The following is a 14,021-nucleotide window of genomic DNA, read 5'->3' on the forward strand; positions in this document are numbered from 1 at the left end:
TAGATCAGGGGTGTTAAACTATCAGGGTGTAGATCAGGGGTGTTAAACTATCAGGATGTAGATCAGGAGTATCATCAGGGGTGTTAAACTGTCAGGATGTAGATCAGAGGTGTTAAACTGTCAGGATGTAGATCAGGAGTATCATCAGGGATGTTAAACTATTAGGATGTAGATCAGGGGTATCATCAGGGGTGTTAAACTGTCAGGATGTAGATCAGGGGTGTTAAACTGTCAGGATGTAGATCAGAGGTATCATCAGGGATGTTAAACTATTAGGATGTAGATCAGGGGTATCATCTGGGGTGTTAAACTATCAGGATGTAGATCAGGGGTATCATCAGGGGTGTTAAACTATCAGGATGTAGATCAGGGGTATCATCAGGGGTGTTAAACTATCAGGATGTAGATCAGGGGTATCATCAGGGATGTTAAACTGTCAGGATGTAGATCAGGGGTATTATCAGGGGTGTTAAACTATCAGGATGTAGATCAGGGGTATCATCAGGGGTGTTAAACTGTCAGGATGTAGATCAGAGGTATCATCAGGGGTGTTAAACTGTCAGGATGTAGATCAGGGGTATCATCAGGGATGTTAAACTGTCAGGATGTAGATCAGGGGTATTATCAGGGGTGTTAAACTATCAGGATGTAGATCAGGGGTATTATCAGGGGTGTTAAACTATCAGGATGTAGATCAGGGGTGTTAAACTGTCAGGATGTAGATCAGAGGTATCATCAGGGGTGTTAAACTGTCAGGATGTAGATCAGGGGTATCATCAGGGATGTTAAACTGTCAGGATGTAGATCAGGGGTATTATCAGGGGTGTTAAACTATCAGGATGTAGATCAGGGGTATCATCAGGGGTGTTAAACTGTCAGGATGTAGATCAGAGGTATCATCAGGGATGTTAAACTGTCAGGATGTAGATCAGGGGTATTATCAGGGGTGTTAAACTGTCAGGATGTAGATCAGAGGTATCATCAGGGATGTTAAACTATTAGGATGTAGATCAGGGGTATCATCAGGGGTGTTAAACTATCAGGATGTAGATCAGGGGTATCATCAGGGGTGTTAAACTATCAGGATGTAGATCAGGGGTATCATCAGGGGTGTTAAACTATCAGGATGTAGATCAGGGGTGTTAAACTGTCAGGATGTAGATCAGGGGTATCATCAGGGGTGTTAAACTGTCAGGATGTAGATCAGGGGTGTTAAACTATCAGGATGTAGATCAGGGGTATCATCAGGGGTGTTAAACTATCAGGATGTAGATCAGGGGTGTTAAACTGTCAGGATGTAGATCAGAGGTATCATCAGGGATGTTAAACTGTCAGGATGTAGATCAGGGGTATCATCAGGGGTGTTAAACTGTCAGGATGTAGATGAGGAGTATCATCAGGGATGTTAAACTATTAGGATGTAGATCAGGGGTGTTAAACTGTCAGGGTGTAGATCAGGGGTGTTAAACTGTCAGGGTGTAGATCAGGGGTGTTAAACTGTCAGGGTGTAGATCAGGGGTGTTAAACTATCAGGATGTAGATCAGGGGTTTTAAACTGTCAGGATGTAGATCAGAGGTATCATCAGGGATGTTAAACTATTAGGATGTAGATCAGGGACATCATCAGGGGTGTTAAACTATCAGGATGTAGATCAGAGGTATCATCAGGGGTGTTAAACCATCAGGATGTAGATCAGGGACTTCATCAGGGGTGTTAAACTATCAGGATGTAGATCAGAGGTATCATCAGGGATGTTAAACTATCAGGATGTAGATCAGGGGTATCATCAGGGATGTTAAACTGTCAGGATGTAGATCAGGGGTATCATCAGGGGTGTTAAACTATCAGGATGTAGATCAGGGGTATTATCAGGGGTGTTAAACTGTCAGGATGTAGATCAGGGGCATCATCAGGGGTGTTAAACTATTAGGATGTAGATCAGGGGTATCATCAGGGGTGTTAAACTGTCAGGATGTAGATCAGGGGCATCATCAGGGGTGTTAAACTATCAGGATGTAGATCAGGGGTATCATCAGGGATGTTAAACTGTCAGGATGTAGATCAGGGGTATCATCAGGGATGTTAAACTATCAGGATGTAGATCAGGGGTGTTAAACTGTCAGGATGTAGATCAGGGGTATCATCAGGGATGTTAAACTATCAGGATGTAGATCAGGGGTATCATCAGGGGTGTTAAACTATCAGGATGTAGATCAGGGGTATCATCAGGGGTGTTAAACTGTCAGGATGTAGATCAGGGGTGTTAAACTGTCAGGATGTAGATCAGGGGTATCATCAGGGGTGTTAAACTGTCAGGATGTAGATCAGGGGTATCATCAGGGATGTTAAACTGTCAGGATGTAGATCAGAGGTATCATCAGGGATGTTAAACTATTAGGATGTAGATCAGGGACATCATCAGGGGTGTTAAACTATCAGGATGTAGATCAGAGGTATCATCAGCGATGTTAAACTATCAGGATGTAGATCAGGGGTATCATCAGGGGTGTTAAACTATCAGGATGTAGATCAGGGGTGTTAAACTGTCAGGATGTAGATCAGGGGTATCATCAGGGATGTTAAACTGTCAGGATGTAGATCAGGGGTATCATCAGGGGTGTTAAACTATCAGGATGTAGATCAGGGGTATTATCAGGGGTGTTAAACTGTCAGGATGTAGATCAGGGGTATCATCAGGGATGTTAAACTATTAGGATGTAGATCAGGGGTGTTAAACTGTCAGGGTGTAGATCAGGGGTGTTAAACTATCAGGATGTAGATCAGGGGTGTTAAACTATCAGGATGTAGATCAGGGGTATCATCAGGGATGTTAAACTATTAGGATGTAGATCAGGGGTGTTAAACTGTCAGGGTGTAGATCAGAGGTATCATCAGGGATGTTAAACTGTCAGGATGTAGATCAGGGGTATCATCAGGGGTGTTAAACTATCAGGATGTAGATCAGGGGTATTATCAGGGGTGTTAAACTGTCAGGATGTAGATCAGGGGTATCATCAGGGATGTTAAACTATTAGGATGTAGATCAGGGGTGTTAAACTGTCAGGGTGTAGATCAGGGGTGTTAAACTATCAGGATGTAGATCAGAGGTATCATCAGCGATGTTAAACTATCAGGATGTAGATCAGGGGTATCATCAGGGGTGTTAAACTATCAGGATGTAGATCAGGGGTGTTAAACTGTCAGGATGTAGATCAGGGGTATCATCAGGGATGTTAAACTGTCAGGATGTAGATCAGGGGTATCATCAGGGGTGTTAAACTATCAGGATGTAGATCAGGGGTATTATCAGGGGTGTTAAACTGTCAGGATGTAGATCAGGGGTATCATCAGGGATGTTAAACTATTAGGATGTAGATCAGGGGTGTTAAACTGTCAGGGTGTAGATCAGGGGTGTTAAACTATCAGGATGTAGATCAGGGGTGTTAAACTATCAGGGTGTAGATCAGGGGTGTTAAACTATCAGGATGTAGATCAGGAGTATCATCAGGGGTGTTAAACTGTCAGGATGTAGATCAGAGGTGTTAAACTGTCAGGATGTAGATCCGGGGCATCATCAGGGGTGTTAAACTATTAGGATGTAGATCAGGGGTATCATCAGGGGTGTTAAACTGTCAGGATGTAGATCAGGGGCATCATCAGGGGTGTTAAACTATCAGGATGTAGATCAGGGGTATCATCAGGGATGTTAAACTGTCAGGATGTAGATCAGGGGTATCATCGGGGATGTTAAACTATCAGGATGTAGATCAGGGGTGTTAAACTGTCAGGATGTAGATCAGGCGTATCATCAGGGATGTTAAACTATCAGGATGTAGATCAGGGGTATCATCAGGGGTGTTAAACTATCAGGATGTAGATCAGGGGTATCATCAGGGGTGTTAAACTGTCAGGATGTAGATCAGGGGTGTTAAACTGTCAGGATGTAGATCAGGGGTATCATCAGGGGTGTTAAACTGTCAGGATGTAGATCAGGGGTATCATCAGGGATGTTAAACTGTCAGGATGTAGATCAGGGGTATTATCATGGGTGTTAAACTATCAGGATTTAGATCAGGGGTGTTAAACTGTCAGGATGTAGATCAGGGGTATCATCAGGGGTGTTAAACTGTCAGGATGTAGATCAGGGGTGTTAAACTGTCAGGATGTAGATCAGGGGTATCATCAGGGATGTTAAACTGTCAGGATGTAGATCAGGGGTATCATCAGGGATGTTAAACTGTCAGGATGTAGATCAGGGGTGTTAAACTGTCAGGATGTAGATCAGGGGTATCATCAGGGGTGTTAAACTGTCAGGATGTAGATCAGGGGTATCATCAGGGATGTTAAACTATCAGGATGTAGATCAGAGGTATCATCAGGGGTGTTAAACTATCAGGATGTAGATCAGGGGTATCATCAGGGATGTTAAACTGTCATGATGTAGATCAGGGGTGTTATCAGGGGTGTTAAACTGTCAGGATGTAGATCAGGGGTATCATCAGGGGTGTTAAACTGTCAGGATGTAGATCAGGGGTATCATCAGGGGTGTTAAACTATCAGGATGTAGATCAGGGGTATCATCAGGGGTGTTAAACTGTCAGGATGTAGATCAGGGGTATCATCAGGGGTGTTAAACTATCAGGATGTAGATCAGGGGTATCATCAGGGGTGTTAAACTATCAGGATGTAGATCAGGGGTATCATCAGGGGTGTTAAACTATCAGGATGTAGATCAGGGGTATCATCAGGGGTGTTAAACTGTCAGGATGTAGATCAGGATTGTCAAACTCATTTTTCCCAATTCGCCACATTCAGTTTTCACTGTGGTCTGGAGGTACCCTATTTAAAAATAATTATATTTCCTCATTGGCTAAAATTAGCTAAATATAGTACTCTATCCATCACTTTTGGAATTGTCTATGCCCTCTTGACAGCCTAGCATTTGTTTTGATGACGTTTAGCAAGCTGGACAGAGTGAAGAGTATATCATTTATTTTAGTTATTTCAATGTCGATTAAGAACGTTTTCCCCCAGAATGTTTTTCAGACATTTGTATTTTTACTAAAACCTCCTGCCAGTGCCCCTCCCGTTCCTAGTTGGATGACAGTGACGTTTCAGAGAGAGAACAGATATTTCCTCTTGGGCAGGAATATTTCCTCTCACCCCTTTCCTGTCCTCTGTAGCCCACCACCATGAGCACAGTTCAACTCCCTGCTGTACTCTTATACTCTGCTTCTGTGTTGGGGTTACACTATGTTATAATGCACTATAGATGTTTTATAGAGCATAAAGCTGTGTTCTAATGTTTTAAAGATCTGCTCTACTGTGTTCTACTGTTTACTCCAGGGTGTGTTGGAGAGCTTCCTGGGCACGGCGGTATCTGGAGGGATCTTCTGTCTGCTGGCTGGCCAGCCTCTCACCATCCTCAGCAGCACTGGACCTGTTCTGGTCTTCGAGAGGCTGCTCTTCAACTTCAGCAAGTTAGGATCTTCACTTTACCTCGCAATCATGGGGTTCTAACTAACCATGTACAATGACATTGACTCCTAGAGTTCTAACTAACCATGTACAATGACTTTGACTACCTAGAGTTCTAACTAACCATGTACAATTACTTTGACTACCTAGAGTTCTAACTAACCATGTACAATGACTTTGAATATCTGGAGTTCTAACTAACCATGTACAATGACTTTGATTTACCTAGACTTCTATCTAACCATGTACAATGACTTTGAATATCTGGAGTTCTAACTAACCATGTACAATGCCTTTGACTACCTAGAGATCTAACTAACCATGTACAATGACTTTGACTACCTACAGTTCTAACTAACCATGTACAATGACTTGACTATCTGGAGTCCTAACTAACCATGTACAATGACTTGACTATCTGGAGTCCTAACTAACCATGTACAATGACTTGACTACCTAGAGTTCTAACTAACCATGTACAATGACTTGACTATCTGGAGTCCTAACTAACCATGGTTGAATTATGGTCATGGTTGCTGATGTTACAGTAACTAACCATGGTGATTCCCTCTCCTCTCTCTATTCCTCTCTTTCTTCTTTCTCCTCCAGAGACAATGACTTTGACTATTTGGAGTCCTAACTAACCATGGTTGAATTATGGTCATGGTTGCTGTTGTTACAGTAACTAACCATGGTGATTCCCTCTCCTCTCTCTATTCCTCTCTTTCTTCTTTCTCCTCCAGAGACAATGACTTTGACTATCTGGAGTCCTAACTAACCATGGTTGAATTATGGTCATGGTTGCTGTTGTTACAGTAACTAACCATGGTGATTCCCTCTCCTCTCTCTATTCCTCTCTTTCTTCTTTCTCCTCCAGAGACAATGACTTTGACTACCTGGAGTTCCGGCTGTGGATTGGTCTGTGGTCTGCGTTCTTTTGTCTGCTGCTGGTTGCTACTGACGCCAGCTACATGGTTCAGTACTTCACCCGATTCACAGAGGAGGGCTTCTCCTGCCTCATCTCCTTCATCTTCATCTATGATGCCTTCAAGAAGATGCTGAAGCTGGCTGACTACTACCCCATCAACTCGGACTACCAGATTGACTATGTCACCCAGTATGACTGTATGTGTATGGCCCCTACTATCTTAGGTAAGACCTACCTACTCAACTACCCACTGTATGTGTATAGCCCCTACCATATTAGGTAAGACCTACCTACCAACTTAAGCTTTCATGGCTGGGATAGGCTTTAGAAAAGTCCTAATTGAGGAACATGTTGGTTCCTCTGAAGTTCTTGGCTCTCTGCAGAACAGTCATCTTGTTCTTAAACCTCAGGAACTTGACCACTATCGGCCTGGGTCTGTCACCTAGGTTGGTTACAGGTATTTCAGACAAGTCGGTGCGCTCCGCCTCAATCTTTGTTTTATCTATCTGCAGCTTTTCAGAAAATATTTTTCTCACTTTCTCGTCAGACTCTGCCCAGTTCATGTGAAGACACAACAATACTATTTCTCCTGGATTGTCCCTCTAGATAGTCTGTTTTCCCAGTCATGTGTAATAATGATTCACAGACAGTGCTGATGTCATCTCATGTGGACTTCCAGTTTGTTGTCATCTTGGGGAATTTCTATTTCAGGACATCCACCTTTCCTTCTGAGCAGTGCAAACTGTTTTTAAGGACCTCTCAAGCCAGATCGTCCATTATTTTGTTGAGTCCATCAGTATTTGGACAAAGCTGTTAAAGTTATATCCTGTTGTAACAACTGTTTGTAGAACCCTTTTTGTTTGTTTAAAATATCCTTCACCTGTGATAAAGAAACACTGTCCTCTCCATTACTCACACCTCTGGCTTTGGATGCCATGGTAGCAATGTAGGCTAACGCTGGTACTCCACGCAGTTCCAGACAGGGTAGGTCCCAGGGCAGATTAAAACAAACAGCAGGGATTTAGACAGCCACAAGCCTGGTACAATCCATGGTCTCAGCCACAATGGCTAACTGCGTCACGAGCTCTGTTCAAGCTGTCAAGGAAACCTGGCTAGCTTGATAGCTACTGTAGTTGCAGTTAGGCTAGCTGCTACGCCCAGCAGCTCTTCAGACCTTTGGTTGGCATGATCCTTGGACAGATAGTAGGGGTCCCAGCAACTGAGGCTAACAGCATTGCAGGATCCAAATTCAAAAGGTAGCCAGTAACCAAACTTTTTCAACAGAACACTTTTTCAGAGACTTTCAAAACTTTCAAAACAACAATCCGAGCTCTCCCTTGTTCAAAGTTTGTGTGTCTGTCATAGTTAAGCTCCTATGCATGGCTGAGCTAAGCCGTATGGGGCATCATACCAGAAGGAGGAGGGGAAATGCAGACCAGTGGGAAGTAAATGAACCAGCCAGTGTTTCAGAAGACTGATGCATGCTAGATTATCACGTAAGCAAGCTGAAACATGTCAGCATTCTGCTGCTTTTCAGGGTTGTTGCTATAAACACATACAGATGCAATGCTCTGAAGAAAGGACAACATCATATATACACTTACTGAATATCTCTGATAGCTGTTGTTTTCTCCCTTTACGATGAGGATAGGGTTATGAGTTATGGTTACTGAAGGAGAATCAGGAGTCAGGACCACAGTCATAAGATCACATTACATTCCTGAAAGGGCCTTAGCTTGCAGAATGATTGTGTCCTGGTGTTCACCCTGCAGGAATAACCTTTAGACTATACACATCCCATCTGGAGGGGAATAGTCACAAATATACTGCATTCAAACTGGTCAAATGGACAACTGCTCTAGTGAAACAAATTAAATAGTTAAAATGATACTGTAGTCTGTATTGAAACAAATCAAATCAAAGTTTATTTGTCACGTGCGCCGAATACAACAGGTGTAGACCTCACAGTGAAATGCTTACTTACAGGCTCTAACCAACAGTACAAACAAGTTATTAGGTGAACAATAGGTAGGTAAAAAAATAAAACAACAGTAAAAAGACAGGTTATATACAGTAGCGAAGCTATATACAGTGACTATGCATATATGATGGACAGAGAGTAGCAGTAGCCTAAAGAGGTGTTGGCGGATGGTTTTTTATTGTTTATTTCACTTTGAATATTATCTACCTCACTTGCTTTGGCTATGTTAACATGTGTTTCCCATGCCAATAAAGCCCCTTGAATTGAATTGAATTGGTGGGTGGCGGGACACAATGCAGATAGCCCAGTTAGCCAATGTGCAGGAGCACTGGTTGAGGTAGTATGTACATGAATGTGTAGCTAAAGTGACTATGCATATATGATAAACAGAGAGTAGCAGCAGCTGAAAAGAGGGGTTGGGGGGGAACACAATGCAAATAGTCTGGGTAGCCATTTGATTACCTGTTCAGGAGTCTAATGGCTTGGGGGTAAAAACTGTTGAGAAGCCTTTTTGTCCTAGACTTGGCACTCCGGTACCGCTTGCCATGCCGTAGTAGAGAGAACAGTCTATGACTGGGGTGACTGGGGTCTTTGACAATTAGTAGGGCCTTCCTCTGACACCGCCTGGTGTAGAGGTCCTGGATGGCAGGCAGCTTAGCCCCAGTGATGCACCGGGCCGTATTCACTACCCTCTGTAGTGCCTTGCGGTCGGAGGCCAAGCAATTGCCATACCAGACAGTGATGCAACCAGTCAGGACGCTCTCGATGTTGCAGCTGTAGAACATTTTGAGGATCTCAGGACCCATGCCAAATCTTTTTAGTTTCCTGAGGGGGAATAGGCTTTGTCGTGCCCTCTTCACGACAGTCTGGGTGTGTTTGGACCATTCTAATTTGTTGGTGATGTGGACACCAAGGAACTTGAAGCTCTCAACCTGCTCCACTACAGCCCCGTCGATGAGAATGGAGGCTCGGTCCTCCTTTTCCTGTGGTCCACAATCATCTCCTTAGTCTTGGTTACGTTGAGGGATAAGTTGTTATTCTGGTGTTGGAGTTGTGCCTGGCCATGCAGTCGTCGGTGAACAGGGAGTACAGGAGGGGACAAAGAATGCACCCCTGGGGGGCTCCAGTGTTGTGGATCAGAATGGCAGATGTGTTGTTACCTACCCTCACCACCTGTGGGCGGCCCATCAGGATCCAAGTCCAGGATCCAGTTGTAGAGGGAGGTGTTTAGTTAGCTCAGCTAGCTCGGTAAACAATGAACCTAGCTAGGTAAACAACGTTTAAGACCACACACGTCATGTAATGTTAGCTAACAAGCCAGCCAGCTAACATTAGCTAGTTAAACAACAATGAACAAAGTGGAATCAATGCCACAGTGCTGGGAGCTAACCAACCATGTTCAGTATTAGCTAGCTAACATTAGGCTCTAACTAGACAAGCAAATGGCTCTGGGAGAGAATAATAATGTCATCTTGGGAGCCAGTCAGCTAACGTTAGCTAGCTAGCTAACAGTACACTTTAGTTTGAAATTAAACCACTTTCTGTCAAAATGAGAAAACGTGACATATCTGAAAATGTAGCAAGCTAACGCTAGACTATCTTACCTGCATTCATCACCATGCATCATGGATGCTTCTACCTGTCAGGAATGCCATACCATGGTTGTCCTGAAGATGTAATCCGGAGACAGGTGTTTTGTAATCCGGAGACAGGTGTTTTGTAATCCAGAGACAGGTGTTTTGTAACCCAGAGACAGGTGTTTTGTAATCTGGAGACAGGTGTTTTGTAATCCGGAAACAGGTGTTTTGTAATCCGGAAACAGGTGTTTTGTAATCTGGAGACAGGTGTTTTGTAATCCGGAAACAGGTGTTTTGCAATCCGGAGACAGGTGTTTTCTCCATCTCCTTAGCTATCATACTCTAATTCCACTGATTACAAAACTTGATCCTCCAGAAAATGGAGAGCAACACTTATGCAGTTCCACTACACAATATATAAAAGAAAAGCAGTGTTCGACAGGATTACCAACCCAGATTGACGAGCTCAAATAGACAGAAGCCCTCAATATGGCAGACCAATCCGAACTTCTCTCTCGGCATGTCCAGCCCACTCATTATCTTAGCCAATCTTAGCTACTGTGAAGATTGCCAACTTTTTCTGTGGCTAAACCAACAAGGCTTGTAATTTAACAATGGCATACAAATTTGTTATTAAGGCACATGGAAGTTCACATGTTCAAGAAGGCATTTCTGCCAAAAAACGTATTTTGTTGTTTTACGTTCAAACAGCTCTCCTGTGAAGTCGTGGCTTGAGACATTCGCCAAGTTTCCTGAATCGGGTCACATACTATAGTCTAGTGAAAAAGGTGAAATATTCAAAATGATACTGCAGTCTGCTGTGAAACAAGTGAATAGTCAACATTATACTGTAGTGAAACACATTAAATAGTCAAAGTGATGCTGTAGTCTATAATGACACGAAGTGAATAGTCAACATTATAGTGTAGTGAGACACATTAAATAGTCAAAGTGATGCTGTAGTCTATAATGAAACAAGTGAAATAGTCAAAGTGATGCTGTAGTCTATAATGAAACAAGTGAAATAGTCAAAGTGATGCTGTAGTCTATAATGAAACAAGTGAAATAGTCTAAATGATACTCTAGTAAGAAAGAAAAGGAGAAGAACAGTAATTTATTGCTCATTATCTTGCAGAGATAAAGCATGAGAAATAGTCGTAAAGTGAATGCTACAGTGAATTAGGTGGAATAGTCTCAACAATACTTTTGTAGAAGGTGATGGAAATAACCACTGTGTTGTTGAGGTTGGAGCGGTGTTGGTTCTTCATGTGACCACAGAGATAAAAATGTTTCAAAGGTGCCAGGTTGTGGACGTTAGCAGAGAAGAAGAGCGAGAGGTGTAACTGGGCCCAAAATCTGTCTTCTCCAGCAGGTGTTTTTTCTTTTTGTGTTGTTTTTTCACTCACCAAGCGAGGAGTTTTTGTATGGAGGTCAGTGAGCGGGTGTATAATTTGTTTAACAAAATATGTAATGGCTTATTTGCTACTTGTGGCTTATTAGTTTGAAAATAAGTTTTCTAATGATTAGGTTGTTACAAGTGTACTGATACAGTGCCTTGCGAAAGTATTCGGCCCCCTTGAACTTTGCGACCTTTTGCCACATTTCAGGCTTCAAACATAAAGATATAAAACTGTATTTTTTTGTGAAGAATCAACAACAAGTGGGACACAATCATGAAGTGGAATGACATTTATTGGATATTTCAAACTTTTTTAACAAATCAAAAACTGAAAAATTGGGCGTGCAAAATTATTCAGCCCCTTTACTTTCAGTGCAGCAAACTCTCTCCAGAAGTTCAGTGAGGATCTCTGAATGATCCAATGTTGACCTAAATGACTAATGATGATAAATACAATCCACCTGTGTGTAATCAAGTCTCCGTATAAATGCACCTGCACTGTGATAGTCTCAGAGGTCCGTTAAAAGCGCAGAGAGCATCATGAAGAACAAGGAACACACCAGGCAGGTCCGAGATACTGTTGTGAAGAAGTTTAAAGCCGGATTTGGATACAAAAAGAGGAGCACTGTGCAAGCGATAATATTGAAATGGAAGGAGTATCAGACCACTGCAAATCTACCAAGACCTGGCCGTCCCTCTAAACTTTCAGCTCATACAAGGAGAAGACTGATCAGAGATGCAGCCAAGAGGCCCATGATCACTCTGGATGAACTGCAGAGATCTACAGCTGAGGTGGAAGACTATGTCCATAGGACAACAATCAGTCGTATATTGCACAAATCTGGCCTTTATGGAAGAGTGGCAAGAAGAAAGCCATTTCTTAAAGATATCCATAAAAAGTGTTGTTTAAAGTTTGCCACAAGCCACCTGGGAGACACACCAAACATGTGGAAGAAGGTGCTCTGGTCAGATGAAACCAAAATTGAACTTTTTGGCAACAATGCAAAACGTTATGTTTGGCGTAAAAGCAACACAGCTCATCACCCTGAACACACCATCCCCACTGTCAAACATGGTGGTGGCAGCATCATGGTTTGGGCCTGCTTTTCTTCAGCAGGGACGGGGAAGATGGTTAAAAATGATGGGAAGATGGATGGAGCCAAATACAGGACCATTCTCGAAGAAAACCTTATGGAGTCTGCAAAAGACCTGAGACTGGGATGGAGATTTGTCTTCCAACAAGACAATGATCCAAAACATAAAGCAAAATCTACAATGGAATGGTTCAAAAATAAACATATCCAGGTGTTAGAATGGCCAAGTCAAAGTCCAGACCTGAATCCAATCGAGAATCTGTGGAAAGAACTGAAAACTGCTGTTCACAAATGCTCTCCATCCAACCTCACTGAGCTCGAGCTGTTTTGCAAGGAGGAATGGGAAACAGCTGTAATCGCAGCAAAAGGTGGCGCTACAAAGTATTAACTTAAGGGGGCTGAATAATTTTGCACGCCCAATTTTTCAGTTTTTGATTTGTTAAAAAAGTTTGAAATATCCAATAAATGTCGTTCCACTTCATGATTGTGTCCCACTTGTTGTTGATTCTTCACAAAAAAATACAGTTTTATATCTTTATGTTTGAAACCTGAAATGTGGCAAAAGGTCGCAAAGTTCAAGGGGGCCGAATCCTTTCGCAAGGCACTGTATAAGTAGGACACGTGACATCCCGGCAACTTTGATAAAAAACACTTTGTATCGGAGTTATGCCTTGTCATCACTAGTTACCACAGCCTCAAAGTCATAAACGCCACTTTTTCTACATTTTCGTGGAAACCGTTGTGGCTGTTGTACAGTGTATTCGGAAAGTATTCAGACCCCTTGACATTTTGTTAAGTTAAAAGTCACTTAAAACGTTCCACCTTCTCTACTAATGTTCCTACGATGTGGATAGGGGGGTGCTCCCTCTGCTGACTATCAGGTCAATATAATGGATCATCTGTGGTGCTCGTCTGATCCTGAATGATTACATTTGTATTCTGGCCAGAAATCTCTGGAGGGAAACAACAGATGTTGCTGTTGAATGGGTCATGCTGGGATGCCAGGTTGGTTGCTGTTGAAGGGGTCATGGTGGGATGCCAGGTTGGTTGCTGTTGAATGGGTCAAGCTGGGATGCCAGGTTGGTTGCTGTTGAATGGGTCATGCTGGAATGCCAGGTTGGTTGCTGTTGAATGGGTCATGCTGGGATGCCAGGTTGGTTTCTGTTGAAGGGGTCATGGTGCTTCTATACCTGCATTGCTTGCTGTTTGGGGTTTTAGGCTGGGTTTATGTACAGCACTTTGATATATCAGCTGATGTTAGAAGGGCTATATAAATACATTTGATTTGATGGTGAGATGCCAGGTTGGCTGCTTTTGAAGGGGTCATGGTGGGATGCCAGGTTGGCTGCTGCAGGGGTAATGGTGGGATGCCAGGTTGGCGGCTTTTGAAGGGGTCATGGTGGGATGCCAGGTTGGCTGCTGCAGGGGTAATGGTGGGATGCCAGGTTGGCGGCTTTTGAAGGGGTCATGGTGGGATGCCAGGTTGGCTGCTGCAGGGGTAATGGTGGGATGCCAGGTTGGTTGCTTCTCTTGGTCATAAACTTTAACTCTTGCAGTAAAATT

The 14,021-nt window shown here is 43.0% G+C and overlaps 1 protein-coding gene across 9 annotated transcripts in view; it reads left to right on the forward strand.

Moving 5' to 3' along the window:
• LOC110525129 (electrogenic sodium bicarbonate cotransporter 1) overlaps positions 1-14,021 on the forward strand; it is a 375,195-nt gene that overhangs the window by 283,915 nt on the left and 77,259 nt on the right. For all 9 annotated transcript variants that reach the window (XM_036979187.2, XM_090239263.1, XM_090239262.1 and 6 more), the window contains 2 exons: positions 5,348-5,481; positions 6,357-6,631. In XM_036979187.2, the coding sequence (XP_036835082.1) occupies positions 5,348-5,481; positions 6,357-6,631 (409 nt within the window). The remainder of the gene's footprint in view (positions 1-5,347; positions 5,482-6,356; positions 6,632-14,021) is intronic.

This window comes from Oncorhynchus mykiss, chromosome 6 (genome assembly GCF_057628025.1).
Source record: "Oncorhynchus mykiss isolate SJ-2025 chromosome 6, ASM5762802v1, whole genome shotgun sequence".
NCBI classification, from domain to species: Eukaryota; Metazoa; Chordata; class Actinopteri; order Salmoniformes; family Salmonidae; genus Oncorhynchus; species Oncorhynchus mykiss.